General features: G+C 40.8%; 1 protein-coding gene and 1 long non-coding RNA gene across 2 annotated transcripts; one reads left to right on the top strand and one right to left on the bottom strand.

Moving 5' to 3' along the window:
- The first annotated feature begins 52 nt into the window (after positions 1-52).
- Positions 53-3757, top strand: LOC310853195. The gene is made up of 3 exons (XR_014568749.1): positions 53-147; positions 1480-1584; positions 3692-3757. It is a non-coding gene; the product is annotated as an uncharacterized lncRNA (long non-coding RNA).
- A 3502-nt stretch (positions 3758-7259) lies between these two features.
- LOC310853114 (uncharacterized protein) lies at positions 7260-11493 on the bottom strand (the record flags this gene model as incomplete). Its single annotated transcript, XM_083757352.1, has 5 exons — positions 7260-7535; positions 8134-8262; positions 8942-9079; positions 9318-9386; positions 11329-11493. 5 exons carry the CDS (start codon positions 11491-11493, stop codon positions 7431-7433), a joined length of 606 nt encoding a protein of 201 aa, XP_083613478.1. The 3' UTR covers positions 7260-7430.
- Between the last annotated feature and the right edge of the window lie 7124 nt (positions 11494-18617).

Below are 18617 nucleotides of genomic sequence, written 5' to 3'. Positions count from 1 at the left end.
CTGCTGATGAATAATAAGTTCATCACCGCTGCCTGCATTCCAAGTTCCAACACGGAACTGTTGCGTCGGCGACATGAGCATTGCCTTCAACAAACAAGTTCCATGAACAATTTACACTGGTGAACAGTAGCCTACAGTACAGTGTAAGTACACTACACATATTGTAGCCTACATGCTAATGCTTTATGGACAAAGAGCTTCCGTTTACATATTACTCTTGTCTTGCGTCAAGTTGCGTGCTTCGAGTTTCTAATTACTGAGGTTCATAATTATTTATGCATGGGCACAATAACGTGAATAAAGCGTATTAGGCCTGGCTGCTATTTTCATTTTTGTATTTATTTGAATTGGCTTACGCTTACTGCAAGTTATACCGCTGACTCTTTCGGCGGGCGATACCCTGGTATAAAATTCTCTCCAGGGCCAAAGAGAACAGGTTTCTCCTTACCGTTTACTAACATCACTCACCATGAGAGGCAGGGGCATGCACAGTTCTGTACTATAGGCCTATTTAACCAGTGGAAGTGGTTCCTGCTCAAATCCTTTCATGTCGGACCCCCAACTTGCTTATGTATTGGACCACACTTATTATGGGTCCGTTTAGTTTCATTTGGACACTACAGTAGCAGTGTAGACCTGATACTGTAGCCTATCATGTCCAAGCCAATGATGTAAAACACTATGTTCATTGTTAATTGATTTCCAATAAAAAATAAACATTGCATAAACCAGGGATATTTTTCCAGTGGCATGATGATGAGTCATCCCTTTAATGTGGGTATATACATTAAAACTTTCTAATCATTTTGAAGACACAAATATTTATTTGTTAACCTTACCACAGTTAAACATTTCTGCTGTTACCGGTAGTCACAAATTAACCCTGTGTATAATATATAGGCCTACTTACTAGGACCCCTCCTGTGCCTAGTTCTATATTTACACTAAATGGCTATCATCACCAAAAATAGCATCAAAATAGCACCAAATCTACAAATCTTTTAAATGTTTTTTTTGTTTTGTGGCTTTCACCTTTATTTTATATTTTGTATGGAGGGACAGACAGTAGGCTGACAGGAAATGGGGAGATAGATGGGGGGAAGACATGCAGTAAAGTCCGTTGGGATCGGGAGTCGAGCCCGTGGCACACTGCCAGACAGGATCACCAGCCAAGGTGCCTGGACCACTGAGCCATGGCCATGAGCTTTTAGATCTGCTATTTTTGCCAAATTGGGACACCAGTGTTTAACATGGTTAAAGCTGCAAGCTGGAATGTATCCGCAAAGCTATGCGTTGAGATTGTATATCTGCTATTTTCAAATGTGTACTCCTTTTTAGAAGGAAATAACCCCCTGTCATGACCGTTGAATGTTAAAGAACGATAGTCTTATGGTGATTCTAATTGTGTCTCTAATGCAGACAGTCATGGGGTTTCTATACGTGTCTAGTTTCTGTTTTCTGTTGTCTTTTCAGATGCAGCACATGTGAGTCAGAGAGAGAGAGAGAGCGCCCACATACAACTTCCTGCGTGCAACAGGAAGTGACATTCAGGTTCATGGAAATGCCACAACACCTCCTTCCCTGGTATGTAAAGCGCGTGTGTGTGTGTGTGTGTGTGTGTGTGGGTGTGTGTGTGTGTGTGTGTGTGTGTGTGTGGATATTGGATATTGCTGACTGTTTAAATGCAATGAAACTATGAGTCACTCACACACACGCACACACATTCACAGGGGCGCTCCTGAGCAATCTGGCGCCCAAAGCTGGATTTTTCGCGGCGCCCACCCCCCTGGGTAGACATTGGGGAGGCACTGGGGAGGCACTGTGGAGGCACTGGGGGGACACTGGGGAGACACTGGGGAGGCACTGGTGGGGGACACTGGGCACTGGGGAGACACTGGGGAGGCACTGGGGAGTCACTAGGGAGGCCCTGGGCAGACATTGGGGAGGCACTGGGGAGGCACTGTGGGGGGGGGGGGGGGGCACTGGGGAGGCACTGTGGAGGTACTAGGGGGACACTGGGCACTGGCGAGACACTGGGGAGGCACTGAGGAGTCACTAGGGAGGCCCAGTTAAATTATGATTATTTCTTCACGGCCTGAAAAGGTTGAGAACCACTGATCTAGTTGACAGGTGTGTGAGACGAGGTCTCCAACAGCTCCTCATTCTGGACCGATAAAGGACAGCTGGTTTGGTATGCGGTTAACCAATCACATCTGAATGGACTGAAAGAACTATGTCACACACTTCATAACTGTTTGCATCATTTATATCTATACTATATCCTGGTCCTCGCAAGTGAAAATGTTGTTTCATGACTTGCACTCAAACACATTCTCTCTATTGCACACACCATACTACGTCGCCAGAACAGTGACGTGCGCACACATGCATGCACGCACACGCGCACAGTGTGACCACAAGTGAGAACAGAGATGGAAATAAAGACACAGAAGGCCACATGCGAGAGAGATTTTCTGCTGATTTCCATTAGCCATTTATTGGCCATTGTTGTGAGCTTGTACTGTAGATTGCAACCCATTCCAAGCATTAGTTTTGCACAAAATACACTCCTTGGGCTAAAAGCAGCCATAGCCACTTGCCCAAATGTGCCCAAAATGTGCTGACCTCATCACATTTGTCATGATGTCTATGGGCGTTTTTAGCCCAAGGAGTGTATTTTGTGCAAAACTAATGCTTGGAATGGATTCAGAATCATGAAAACCCCCTAGTTTGACATGTCACATGCTACTTAAAGCAAAAGGAAAGTTTGACATTTTTGCCTGCCATAGGATGTTAATGGTAGGGTCACAAGAAACCCCTATACAAAAATTGCCCAATACATTCAGCCGGTCAGAAAGTGGATTCATGAATGTATACATGTATATAGACAATATTTTAGGCCAATAAAAAGGACTATATACGAAATTTCCCACCCGGGCGTCCACCTCGGCTGCCGGACTATATAGCAAGGATCAGAATATAGCTTTAGGTATTAGTTTTAACCAAAAGATCATACCCGTGTGAAGTGAGGGGGCTAATATATTAAAGTCTAACTCATGTTCATGATTAGGTGATATGTAATGCTGATATAAAACAAACGGTGCCAACACAAACATTAAATGCCATTGACAATAAAGAGAATATGACGTAATGAGGGACAATAATATGACGTTGAAGTGTTCCCTTCATTGTCAATGGCGTTTTTTTTAAACAAACTAAACTAAAAACAAACATCAAACCTGTATATAGGAGGGGAAATAAATATCCCTTTAATCCATTCTGACCGGGCACCCATTTTGGTGTCGGCATCATGTTATGCTTTAGCTATTGAAAAATAGCAGATCTACAAGCTCATATCGCGCCACCGAGTGGCGCGATACGAGCTTGTAGGTCTGCTATTTTTTTTTAAATCGAAGAACGACTGACATTTTTTTAATCTGATCTCAGGTCAGAATGGGTTCATCAGACCAGTGTGTGTCCGGCGGAAACCTCGTATGAATCTGATCTCAGGTCAGAATGGGTTAAGTAATTTATTGCCCATATATGGAGATTCCTGATCAGTAGCCTATAGCATACTATAGCATACTGTAATTATAGTAGCATATATGGAGAATCCCTTTTATGACCAATTATGGAGTATATGCCCATATTGAGCATGATACTTACTGGTACTGCTGGTTTTGTCTTCCAGCTGGCCCACAGGTCCTTGAAAAGAGAAGACAACGTGTGTCGGACTCGATCGTGTCAAAGGAAAGGTAAGATGCCTTGCTTTCATTAAAGTTCTAAACAGATGAGTGGCATACAGCCATTGCGGAGGTGTTCTGGGGCAGCCAGGAGCTTGGGCATATTAGTGAAAGTGTTACCTACATAACTTGTACTGTACCAGTACTGTATCTTGTATTATCTTGTACAGCAGTACTAGTGGTTCTCAAACCTAACCCTAAACCTAACCTCAGTAAAACCTTGCCTAAACCTAACCGTAAACCCAAACCCTATAACCTCAGTAAACTATGCCTGCCCGGGAGCCAATCAGACACATGGTAAGGCAGGTCTAACCCAGAACGCGGGTGGGATTCATAATCACGTGTCAAGGACCCCCACATTTATATTTGAGCTGTTGAGCAGCAGTCCCCTCCCCCATTTGAAAATGTTCTGTATCAGTGACCCAAATAAGATTTGTATTAACATTTTTCAATATTGTTCCAAAAATTTCAAACCTTTTCTTTCTTTCTTTTTTTGTTTGTTGCTGATCTACATACTCACAATGTGCCCACAATGCAACACATTGTGAACTTGGAGATCGGCTATTTTCAAATTGGGGTTGTTCACAATGTGCATTGTGTAAAAGAGAACAAACCAGACACTGATGGATGGCATGCAGGTTATAATATTATGTAATCATGTCGGTAAAAGTTTTGACCATAAATACTGTCCAATAGTGGTTCTCAAAGTTGGTTCCGGGGACCGCCATGCAGGGCTCCTTGAGGTAGCTCCCGACAGCGGATCCCCATCCAAATGCTCTATTAGCATTTTACACTTCTTATTTCGTGCATCGACGGGAACCCTTTCTTTTTTTAAACTCCTTCAGCGCCACCTGGTGGTCACCAGTTTAGGCTCTGAGTGCCAATTCTCCCATTATAAAGAAAGAGAGGACTTTTTTTTTTTAATTGTAAAAAAAAATATATATATATATTTTTGTATTATTATTATTATTATTTTTTGAAAAGACGTCTTGTCGTCTTTGGCACCCATTGCAAAGACGTCCATAAGACGGGATTACGTCCCTGGCACTTAAACAGGAAAACCTGTGAAGTTGTAACAGAAACATTTACAAAACACAAGTGACGTTCTGATAACTGGATTCTTCTTTGACTCTATAAGAAATACTGTAGGCCTATATTTCACAGAAAATCAGGGGCATTGTGAACTTCCGTTTGGCTTCTTGTAGTACTGTGCATTCTCTGTTGTAGTACTGTACGTTAATTTTTCTCAAGTAAGTAGTAAAATTCATGCTACTGTAACTTACTGTACAGTATAAGTTACTGTACAAAGGTGAATACCCATGTGTAAACCCCCCTCAAACTGCAGGGATAGTTAATGCTACATACTGTAGGGATGCAGACAGACAGCACTTTCTTGGCAGTGTGTGTGTGTGTGACTGTGTGGTTAATGGACAGGCTTCTTTCTACTCAGTATGTGGTATAGGGGGAGGGACTTACGGTAAAACCAGACTGTCAGCCATTTACCTGAAGTGACATGACAGGAAGTGACATCACGATTGTGTGTGTGTGTGGGGGGTTCAATTCAAAGGGGGATTTATTGGCATGAGAACACGTATGTTTACATTGCAAAAGTGGAACAATCTATCTTATAAAACCATAAGAATTGTGTATTTGCTGGTCTCCGCTGGATAAACATTTAAAACAAATGGCAGCAATATTTCAATCTTTTGCATTCATTTGGTATATGAAACCTTTGTCTGTCTGTCTGTCTGTCTGTCATACTCTTCGACGCTCTGTAACTCTTTCTTATAAAGAAAACAATAGAGCACTGTTGGTGTCAACACAAACTGAATAGCATTGTGCTGTAATGTTTTAGCATTGCAGTTTTTGTTTTGGTTTGATGTTAATTGATTTGCATGTGGTCCCTGGGCCGCCAGTTGTCCATGTATGTTTTAGAATGTGTAGTTTTGAATCAATTTTTTATTTCTCTCAATGAACTTGATAATAGACACACAGCAGAACAAGAACAACAACAACGCTTTACAAAGTCAAGTCAAATCAGTTTTATTTCATATACCTATAATACAAAAAAATGCCTCACATCAATCACACAGCCAGTAAAAAAGAAAAAGAGATGGCGAACACAACATTCACAAAAAGAGTGAGAGAAACTTCTTCAAAGTCTTCACTATATTCTTTATTTTTTTAACATATGTTTATTAATTTTCTTATTCTTATTTTCTGCAAATATTGAAATAAAATCTTTATAGAAATAATTATCTTTTTTTCTAAATTTTTATCCCACGATTTTGTAACCCAGTTTTCTTTTCACCCAGTGCCAATTATCTAATGTAATCCTGGGCGCTACACTTCCTCTGCCAACCTGGGGGGGGCAGCGGACTGACCTCGTGCCACCTTCTATGCATGAGGAGTCCAAGCTGCTTCTTTTCACCTGACAGAGGGGAATTTCCCCGGCCGGACGTAGCGCGTGGAAGGGACACGTTATTCCGACCAGTTCCTTTCCCCTCCTATAGAAATAATTATCAATAGGTCCATGAATACAGAAAACAAAGACAAAAGCAGTTTGTACTTTTATTCAAGTACATTTTGAATTCCGGACTTTTACTTGTAACAGAGTATTTCTATATTGCAGTATTGATACCTTTACTTAAGTAAAACAGTACAGTACTTTTTCCACCACTGCCCCATTATACAGTACTTCCATGAACCCCCACAGACCCATATTGATTTCCATGTACCCCTCCACATGCCATTTTCTCCCACCACCAAATCCCACCATTTACTATACCATTGTTATTTACTTATATTTATTTATTTATATATTATATTTATAACTTTAACATTAACTGTGACAAATTAGATATTAATATTAACTATAACATTGTTATTAACTGTAACATACACAAACTGTGACAAATTAAAGGAAAATAAATGAGTGGAGAAACATTATAAATGCCTATGCTTCCATACAGGCCTAGCCTACTGCATGATTCGATTAAGCAATTGACCTTGATCTTGAATCAAGATGGCAAGAGAAAATATCTAAGTGATAATAAAAGAGGGTTTGTTATCAGGGTATACGGAAGGCACAAGTTTGCATTCACAGACTGCTCGGCTGACCAGTGTTTTAATAGGAACAGTGACTAAAGTGACATTATTAATGTGTTTGGGGTTGAGAGAACACCTTTGATGACCGCGATGCTGATGCATTAATGTGATATGTAAGGAAAAACAGAGGAGTGTGTCAACAAGAACAGTCCATCAGATCGTCAACTATACATAGACATGTAGAGTTGCAGTGCGTAAAACTCCTCGTGGGAGAGACAAATGCACATTTGAGAGTTCAGCGGCGCAAAAAGCCATAGGAACTGGTTTGGAAAGTAGTGAGATGTTCACATGAGTCATTCTTGAACATAATTCTGAAGTATGGGCAAGTAAACAAAGTCGTTTGCACACCCGGTCAAGGTTCAACGACGGGTGCTTTGGCAGAGCAGTCGCAAACAACCTTATACAGATTTACCCCAGAACAGCATAGATAAAGATATATAATTGTAATATGAAAAACATTTTAGATCTAGATGAAACATTTAACAGGCTTTTGCACAAAAATAAATTAACTAAAAAAAAGTCGACCAAATACAGCTGTAAAAAAAACATTTTTTTAAATATCAACACTCTGTATCTTATCTAGTGGCGTTTGCGTTCCCAGCGTCTGAAGCTCCGTCCCTCAATGTACAACTCCAGATTTTCCAGTTCTGACAAAGCCTTGTTCTGGACACCAGTGTCCTTTAGCTTTACACACACACACGCACACACACGCACGCACACGCGCGCACACACACGCACACGCACGTCCATTGACCCAATCATACAACAGAGCAAGAGAGAGTTACAGATGTCATGTGACATAGGCGTGTTGGACAAGTGATTCTGATGTATGTAGGCGACCGTGTTCCATTTCTTCTTGCACATTCAATGTGTTTCAGTTTGACACTGTTGCTAAAGATACGGTATTGTGCATGCCTGCTGCTTCATTACATTCTTTTTTTTTTTTTTTTTTTTTAACCTTTCTTTCATCCCAACTAATATTTTGATGCTTGTACCTGTATGAGTGAGTGACAAAATATGATATAGCTGATTGACTGGTCAGGATTGTAAATGTACAGTATCAGTGGTGGGTTTTGCCCCAGCTAGTAGTGCTACACCAAAAAATTAAGCCAACATGTACTATGTTATCACACTAGTTTATTTTGATAAATGAAAATGCTCTTATTTGTATTTCAGACCCTGCCTAAAATACAAACGATATTATAAGAATCCCGCTTTGTGCGCCGGGAGCCTTCGAAGCGGATGTGTGTGTGTGTGTGTGCGCGTGTGTGCGTGCGCTTACCTGTTGTGTAGCTGTGTCCAATGTGTGTATTTGCAGTAGACTCAGTTTTCTGGCAGATAAGTCAGACAGGTTCTGGGTGAAGGACTCATTCATAGATGCTGACCGTAGCGCATCACACACCTTATTTTTCTGACAGACAGACAGACAGACAGACAGACAGACAGACAGACCATTATGTTTGAGTTACATTCATACATTGTTATAGTAACCTTTTCAATTAAATGACAAACCATCAAATTCACTAATTGTAAATAAACAAGTCATATAATACATATAGTAACCTGTTACTAACTTGTAATTTCTGAGTAATATACCAGTAATATATAACAGTAATGGTGTTTCAATGGTGGGTAATCTAGGCTATACTTACTATATACATCTGCATTAATGACGTGTATTACCTAAGTATATCTATTTTATAATTATCATTGTGTAATTTCAAATCATTTTACTGTTTACTGCTTAACTGAATGACTTGAAGCCCAGCATCCATATTCTAGGGGAGCGCAAAAGTAGCTAATCTAAAAGCCCACATTGCGCGTCGCATTGCGAAGCGTTGTGAACTTGTAGATCTTCCTTATATTATTTGACAATTTTGGCCAATATTTGACCAGTTTTTATAGTATGATTTGTTTGTTTGATGCCATTATGGTCTTTTTTTCTTGTCCTTTCTGAGGTGTTCATCTGCACCACTGGTGTAGAGGATACAAGCAGTCCAAGCCCACAGCCAATTCAAGTCCAGTTTACTAAGTCTAGCGGGTTTAAAGTTTTAAACTAGTGTTATTGTAAATCAAAAGGTCAGCCTTACATGGCGGAATGGGCGGATGCAGCGTTTGATACTTTGGAGGAAGTTGGTGAGATGGTCACGCTTGGCAGCAGAACCAAGTCTGTGTTTGAAGAGAGACTGATAGAAGTCCAGAATCCTGGTGACTACACAGCCATGGAGCTAGAGGGAGAGACAGACAGACAGACAGACAGACAGACAGACAGACAGACAGACAGACAGACAGGTAATTGCAGTAGCAAAAGGTAGACAGTAGATAGCAGCAGAAAATGTTAAGAAAGTTAAATTATACAACTCACAAATCAGTACAGTCTGTAAGCAGTGAGTAAAGGGTCAGTAAATATAAACGTTCTAATAAACTGTAACCATGAAAACAATCAATGAGTCTGTAACCTCTTACCTGAGGGTCTTTTCTGATTTCATCAAACGACTTTAGGGGCAGCAGGAACCTACTGTTATCAGAGGTGTTCTGAAACACGCACACACACACACACACACACACACACACACACACACACACACACACACACACACACACACACACACACACACACACACAACTCTAATTGGTCATATGATGTTATAATACATAAAGGGAGGGAAGACATGCATATCATATATCATATCATAATTAACTCAATGTCTAAATGTGAAACACTGTCCTAACTCCTCACTGCCTGCACCAATCGCTCCCACTTTTCACACAGGCATTGAACATAATATAAGTAGTATAAATTAATAACGAATGTATTAGTCAATTCAACATCCCCATCCACTTACATGGGAAAATGCGAAAACTCACATAAAGTATTTTTCTCTCAGAAACCGTCGGAGCTACACTTGGAGGGGAGGTTCATAATAATTATAAAAATTAATGTAATGAATAATTACATCAGTTGTCCTCATGGTGGTGCTTTACAATTCGCCTTGTAACTCTTGAACCGTAGGTCGTAAAATAAAAACTTTTACTAGATTCTTTGGGTCATGACGCATCTCCCCATATAGGCCACGCCCATTTGCGTCAGGATAGATTTTCCACCATTTTGACTTTTCTTCAAAACACACTTTTTGCTCTTCCACCTACAGCTTTTGTGCAAATCTCACAAAACTCGGTACAAATGATCTCTGGACCTATCTGATTAAAACACCACAGGCAGAATGTTCATAGTCCGTATCGTTCGGCTGTAATCGGCGTCCAAAGTTAGTGGGAGGGGCCTGTTTCATACAAAATGACACCCTAAATTTCATTCACATGTCGAGGGTGATTAAATCAACGGAGAGCCCAAAGCGTAGCTTACGTGCACTATAGCGAGACAGGACAATCCCTCCCAATCAGTAATGTGATCTATTACATCGCATCACCCACACTGTACATCTTGTGTGTGTGTGTGTGTGTGCGTGTGTGTGTGTGCGTGCGTGCGTGCGTGTGGTGTCTCCCCACTCTTGCAACGCTATATATATACTATAGTATATAGTGACGAAGTGTCCTTGAGCAAGACACTGAACCCCTAATTGCTCCTGATGTGCTGGTTGCTGCCTTGCATGGTTTATGCCGCCATCGGTGTATGAATGTGTGTGTGACTGGGTGAATGTAATGCACAATCTATGTTAAGCGCCTTGGATAAAGGCGCTATATAAATGCACCATTTTATATGGCACCAAAGTCTGACGTCACTATCAGTAGAGGGCGCCAGTACACAGGTTCATGTATTTTTTTATTTGCATTGAAATCACCATAGGGGGATTTTAGGTCGCTTCAAATATCTATGAACTGTGTTTGAAAGATAAACCGATCATCCCGGCCTTTCTGTCAGGGGGGTGGCTGTGCGTCGTTAATGATGTTCATTATTTGATACAGCCATATGAAAGCAATGTCGCTGTTAATATATGTCACGCCCGGCTGTCAACACATTGCGTTCCTGAGATTCCTCGTTGACGTAAGCTCAGCTGGCGGTGACTCGACTCGTACTAACCACGAAACATTAAATATCAATAAATAAATAAAACTTAATTAACATGTCAGTTTCTGTTATGCGACGGGCAGCTGCAACCACGGGGTGATCGGTTTATTTTTCAAACACCGTTCTTATATGAAGAGATCTAAAATCCCCCTATGGCGATTTCAATGCAAATAAAAAGCACACGAACCTGTGGACTGGCGCCCTCTACTGACAGTGACGTCAGGACTTCGGTGCTCTATGGCTTACAATTAGTGCAAACAGCAAAAAAACAAAAAATACACAAACATTTTATACAAGTTCAAATGAACGGTAAAGGAATAGTTTTAATAATATATAAACAGCTGGAAAAACCAGTCAAGCGACATACAACAGTCAACGGCCGTGTGTGTGTGTGTGTGTGTGCGTGCGTGCGTGTGTGCGTGTGCGTGCGTGGCGTGCGTGCATACTCACTCTCTCCAAACTGATGTTGCGGACCAGTCTGTTGAGTTGCCGCAGATCAACACAGAGCGTTGTGTTCTTCCTTGGCGGACATTTACATTGACACTCTGATGCTCTGCTCTGCTGCCCCCCGCAGCACAGGAGGACAATCACCAACCCATAACATAGCCTGGACATGCTGAATGAATGACTGAATGAATGAATTATTAACTGACTGACTTGTTAACTAACTGACTGACTGACTGATTGACATACGTTGTTCCTCTGTCTTGATTTCGGTCCTCTATGTCTGGGTTCCTCTTATCTCTCTCTATTTATACCTGACGGAGACACTCAGGTAACACCTCTTTCCTCCCTCCCTTTCTCCTCTCTCTATCGCTCTCTCTCTCTGTCTCTCTGTGTGTGTGTGTGTGTGTGTGTGTGTGTGCTTGCGTGCGTGCATGCGTGCGTGTGTGTGCGTGCATGCATGCATGTTCAGGGGGAAGTGTAACCAGGTCAAGATTGTCTTCAGATGGTCATGGTGGTTTACGATGTCCTGGAAAGTCCCCTCACAGTCCCATTTAGCATTATGTTTCCTATTGTCTAACTATAGAGGGTATGCGCATGCATAAAGTGAATGGCAGATCGAGTGGCAAAGTGAGTGGCAAAGTGAATTTAATGTTGATTAAAGTCATATAATGCAATCAAACATGACTTTTCTGTTTGGATGTATGGGCTGTCAAGGCCAGAAAGTAGTTTTTTGCCACTCAGTAGGCATTTCTGCATAACTTCCTGGTATGATGATGATGTCACACGCATACCCTCTATTCAGTGTAGATTTCAGATTTTTATTGAAGGGACAGCCCCTTGAGATGCAGCATCTCATTTTCAAGAGGGACCCATAAAAAACAAAATACAGAAAAGCATACTGTACACAAATACACAGAATATGCAGTACACAGATACAAACAGATATACAAATACATACATATATACACAAATAGCTTGCTCACCATCTTCCACCTACACCACCAACCACCACATAATACACAGTGTAGATAAGGTCACAGTGCAGATATCTCAGGGTCATAAATGGTTACAGTCAGGTTAGAAGCATAGACAAGTTGAGTCTAGATGTGAATGTAAGGAGGTCCTGAAGCAACTATATGACGAGATGGATCTAAGATATAGAGGGAGGTTGTTCCAATCGAATGGGGCTTTGTAGGAGAAAGACCTACGCCCAACCACATTGGAGATTTTGGGGATTTTAAAGTAAGGGTATTGTAGATGTCTTAGTGGATAGGACGAGGTAGACTGAGTCAGGTACTGTTTTAAGTAAGCAGGGCACCTAAAATAAATGCATTTATAAGTGAAGAGATACCAGTGTAGTTGCCGTCTTGATTTAGGCTGAAGCCAATTGAGTGATTTGTACATGAGACAGTGGTGGGTATCATATGGGCATCTCAATACAAACCTGCACAGGGAGTTGTATAAAACATTTAAAGGTTTAAGATGAGAGTCAGTGGTGTTCAGATACACAACATCTGCATAGTCAATAATGGGAAGTATCACTTGAGCAATAATTATTTTCCTAACATCAAAGGAGAAGCAATTAATAGAACGGTAAAGTGAGCTTAGGCAACCATATGTGTGGTTTAAAGGTAAGCTCTGGGTCGAGCCACACTCCAAGATATTTAAAGGAGTCAACTTTCTCAAGTTGAGAGCCATTTGAAAAACGAATGCCGGGTAGGGTGTAGGGTGAAAATAACATTTCTATTCCTCAATTAGACATTCATATTCTTCCCCGGCCGTCACATACTGTAGCATTACTATGCTTTGCCATCTGTTTCATTCAGTAGCACATAATAGGACTATGATGATAACTATAATAGAAGGAACTACTATGCATTATGCAAATAAAATAAACTCAACAGAAATGCATTTCAATTAACTATTTACTGGACAATACAACCTGCAAACCTGCAAAGCAATTTTGAAATTATACAGGCACTACAGGCCTGACAATGGATAAAATAAATGAAACCAGAAATATAATCAAAATTGTAAACTTAACAAACTTGTCCACCATAGCAGCACAGCTATGCACTTTTTAGGTTTTGTTTGTCCATCACAACACAAGTCTCTCAGTTTTCTCCATCACAGCAGCAACTATAGGCAGGTCTGTCCACACAGGTAATTCACATTCAGCACCATAGAAAGTCTCTCAGTTTTCTAGAATAGAGTATAGAGTTTTGTCACATGGGAGTTCATGAACCTGGTGTTTTTTAGCTCTCTCAAGAGATTCTCTACACAGGCAGGTGCAAACACGTCTGTAACTATGGATGCTGCCTTGGTACGTCCACATGACATTTTTGCAATATCACTGTCTGAAAACATGACTGATTGCCACAGTCTTCAGATCGGTATGACTGGGCGTGTTTCACTGTTTTCACTGTTTACACTGGTTATTTCAGCTGCTGTTTTACCTTATCTGCGGTTGAATCTTTTACAGTCTATGGTTTACTTTGAATCTTGCTTTGGTTTTAAAACAAACGTGCCCATGCACCAGGAAGCCTCCTTTTGAGCAACGCGCTGCTTGTGAGTCTCGCATTGTCTGTGTCGCTTCACGTCATATTCACCTCCGTGTGTCACTGAGAAACTACTTTTACAGACATCACAGAAGACTATCAGAATCGCTATTTCACTGACTTGACCCACGGGTAAATAGTTTCCCAGTCTTTGTTATAGCTGAATTTCCTTTTCTTCGCGGTCTTTGTTTCTTCCCTTTTGTCCTCCTCCATGTTTCTTGTTTTATTTCTCGTTTCGCTAATGCTGCTGCTAACTCGTTGTGCGATGTGTAATGTTGTTGTTTTTTTTTGGGTGGGCGTTCACCCCACGCTGTGACCGGCTGTTTGATTGACTGGTTGAGAATCACTGCTAAAAGCAGGCTTTGCTAAAGCCGTACAAATCTTTTCAAATGCGGGTCCGCGGGATAATTGGTGTCAATTTGGGGGTCCTTGACATGAAACGTTTGGGAGCAACTGTTGTTTGTATAACATTATGGTTCGAGATTTATTGGCCAAAACCTGACGTGGCCTGTTACAATGCCACAATGCCTTGACCTATACTGAGAGAGAGAGCGTTCAAAGTTTCACAACGTTTGGTCCAGCAGTGTCCGAGATTAGCTGTACACTGACAGTAGGGTGACCAGATGTCCCTCTTTGCGTGGGACAGTCCCTCATTGCCAGGACTTTTCAGGCGTCCCACAAATTGAGACCCTGTCCCACATTGTGACTGGCAGGCCTCACTGCTGAAATGCCTTAATAGTTAGTCCCCTAATAGTTGCCTCTTTCCTGCAAGATGTGTTATTATTATGTCTGTTAAAATAACATGAGAAATATCCCCTAGGCTATGGTACCAAGTCGGCCATACCACCCATGACCAAAATTTGCATTTAAAACAAAATGTGAGACATCAGTTTGGATCTGATTCTGGTCACTAAAAGGGCATGGAGGGCTTTGCTGTTGTTCTGTAGCTGCTTGTCTATGAGGTCTATAGTGGCTCAGTGCAGGGTGACAGGTTTGAACTGCATGGCCAAATTGTCTCCACAGAAACTCTATTCTCAGTTGAGATTCTGGAATTTCTGGTTGGTTTACATTATTTTACATTATTGCCTTCAGGTGTTAAAATACCAACATAAGTCAGAAGTCCATGAGCCAGAGCTCCAAATGTGGGCTTTTTTTTTTTTTTTTACCTAATCTGGGTTCCCAGGAGTTTTTGAGATGAGATTACCAAATGAGTAGGCAAAGCCATAGAAGACAATTTTTGAATTTTGACGTTAGGCCTAAATGGGTTAATATAGTTTAAACTGTTTCAAGTAAAGTACCGTATGATGACCCTTGTACAGGAGTTTTTTTTAAATATTTACATGTTATTTTCACCTAGGTGAATTGGATGACACATTTTAAGAAATTATCACCATGAAACTTCCCCAGTTTTCTGAAATTGTACATTTAAATATGCAAATTAGGCATTATATAGGAAAACATGCCAGATTTTGCATAACTTTCCAGAATCTAAATCGGAAAAATGTGATATAGCCAGAGGCAACCTTCTTATTTAATGTTGTTTAGAAGCAAAGGTTTTAAGTAATAAGTCGCTAACCCCGTTCCGTCCCCCCTGTCCCACACAAGTGATATTCTGCCCCTCAAATGAACACTTTGGATCTAGTCACCCTAACTGACAGATGGACGGATATTATAGGCCACTTTCCAGCCATTCTGAAATAATTAATTTTAATTCAAATTCAATGCATAAGATTATCGTGCCAGTTTAACCACTTTCAACCTGGTGTCCCTATTTTGGGATTGTGAAATAATAATAATAATAAATAAAATAACAATAATAAAACAGTGATGATGATGATTATTAGCTATATGATGATAATGATGATTGTTATATAGGCAAGCTATTTCGCTATAGAGGAGCCACAGCAAGAGAGGCTATACTATACTGTAGCTATTTGGGGGTCCATGGCATGTAAAAGTTAGAAATCCCCTGCCTATACATTTCAGTCATAGTGGAGGAGATGAGTGGGTTTGATGATGCTAAAAAAAGCTGTTTGACCTGCATAGCTGACCTGGATCATACTGTAGTTCAGATTTTCATATCCTGTGTGTGTGTGTGTGTGTGTGTGTGTGTGTGTGTGTGTGTGTGTGTGTGTGTGTGTGTGTGCGCGTGTGCGTGCGTATGCAGCCTAGGACATGTACAGTATATTGGTTGGCTGTATGGCTTCCAACAACTTGGGATGCTATAAAAGCAGCTAACGGCTTGCAAAATTCTGTGGAATCTCTTTATCTATCATTGACGGCCGCCGAATATGGTGACCCTCGAGGGGTGTATGGGTATTTGTCCAAGATATTCTAACTGTATACTTTTATACCTTGTACATATTTGTGTCCTTAAATTGTATCGCTTACGGTACATGGTCCTGAGAATATTTATATTATATTGATGAAGCATGCGTGATACGTGAAAAACGTGACCTGTACTGTAATGTATCTCAGGGGTTCTCAGTGTTTTTGGCTGGGGACCCCCGGAAATGCTTTGGCCATGTTTCACGACCCCCGCCCCCCCTCCCCACTCCCAATACAAATTGGCCGCTATACAATAACCTTAATAATAGAGAAAATACATCATAAATAAATACTGAAACCAGATATAATCATTAACCCATTTAGGCCTGACGTCGAAATAATTAAAAAAAAGTCTTCTGAAAGAATATATGTTCAAAGATTTGTGCCACATTTTCACGATTTTTCAAAAATAGCAGACCTACAAGCTCGTAGCGCGCCACTCGGTGGCGCGCTATGAGCTTGTTTCAATAGTTAAAACACCAAAAGGGGTTCCCATACAGAATGGGTTAAGGAAAGTTATGCATGTACTATGTCAACTCTTAATTTCCATTTTCCAGCCATTCAGTAAAACAACTCATTTATTTTTCTTTTAAAATAATCTGGGGACCCCCCAAAGTAATTTGGTGACCCCCAGGTTGAGAACCCCTGGTGCATCTGACACAGCTCTATCTCAGACACACCCAATGCTGTACTGTACGACAACGTTGCATCATCATCTCTGACTCCCATGATAATATGCACGTTTTGAATGCTGAATGTTGCATTACGTTACATCACATGTCATGCCATTATTTATGTTCCTGTTAGTTTACACAGTTTCCCGTAAACTGTGTGTGTGTGTGTGTGTGTGTGTGTGTGTGTGTGTGTGTGTGTGTGTGTGTGTGTGTGTGTGTGTGTGTGTGTGTGTGTGTGTGTGTGTGTGTGTGTGTGTGTGTGTGTGTGTGTGTGTGTGTGTGTGTGTGTGTGTGTGTGTTCTTTAGCATTGTTAGAAACCTTTTCAGTCGCACATATGTGTGTGTGCAGATCTGCTACTCGATCCAGTCAGGATCTGTCTCAAATGTAACCCGATCAAATGATAGAGAAGCTTGGTTTTGTGTGCGAGAATATCTTAACCTGAGATGCACGTCTTAACAGCTGACATTGATCTTGATACTTTTGCTATACCAAACTTGTCGCCTCCTGCATCTCATTCAAGACAGGGTGTGTACTGTATGTGTGTGTGTGTGTGTCTGAAGCCAGGGTTTGTGCGGGTATTTGTCCAACATTTGCTGGCTGTACATTTTGTAATGCACCTTCTAAATATTTGTCTCCTTGTATTATATATCTTATGTGGACATAAATCTATTGTATTGCCTTCCTGTTTTTGTTGATTAGACACTGTAATTACCAGCAGAGATCATGGGAAATTTGGACTTAGTAGGCCCCCACGCAGGCTTGTCACCGGAGGCCCCGATCAGTGAACTAGTGCTGCACCATTCTTGCTCAAATTTTGAAATGAGATCGCATACAGTAGGTGTCTGAATCTAGATTGTGATCTTTTTTTCATTAATTGTGCAGCACTCGTACCCAGTAGTTATGCGGGAAGCCAGGAACGCCTACTGAGTGGCAAAAAAACTACTTAAAATGTAATTTATATATGCTTCCCCTAGGACAAATAATAAGCAATAATAAAGTAAATTACCATAATTATGCAGATGACACGCAAATCTACATATCTGTTACATCAACTGACTATGGTCCCATTGATTCCCTCTGTCATTGCAATGACTGACACTATATATGCTTCCCCTAGGACAAATAATAAGCAATAATAAAGTAAATTACCATAATTATGCAGATGACACGCAAATCTACATATCAGTTACATCAACTGACTATGGTCCTATTGATTCCCTCTGTCATTGCATTGAGGAAATTAATGAGTGGATGCGGCAACATTTTCCAGTGTAATTTCTCACCTTGAATCGCGGTCTCTTATACCCAAGAGTCAGGTGAGAGATCTTGGTGTTATCCTAGACTCAGATTTAAATTTTAACAGTCATATCAAAACTGTAATTTAATCTGCCTATTATCACCTTAAAAATATTGCAAGAGTTAGAGGAATTATGTCCAAGCAAGACCTAGAAACACTTATACATGCTTTTGTTTCCAGTAGACTGGATTACTGCAATGGTCTGCTCACAGGACTTTCAAACAAAGCTCTTCGTCAACTCCAACTAATTCAGAATGCTGCTGCTAGAGTCCTGACGACAACTAGAAAATATGACCATATTACACCAATCCTAAAATCCTTACATTGGCTACCAGTGTCCCAGAGAATTGATTTTAAAATGTTATTACTTGTCTATAAATCTGTTTGTGGCTTTGGGCCCAGCTACATCTCAGACATGCTGAAGTCATATGAGC

This window comes from Protomyctophum parallelum (genome assembly GCF_964188405.1).
Source record: "Protomyctophum parallelum genome assembly, chromosome: 22".
Lineage (NCBI taxonomy): Eukaryota > Metazoa > Chordata > Actinopteri > Myctophiformes > Myctophidae > Protomyctophum > Protomyctophum parallelum.
Note: the sequence above shows the minus strand (reverse complement) of the source record. Positions and strands in the feature narration are given on the sequence as shown.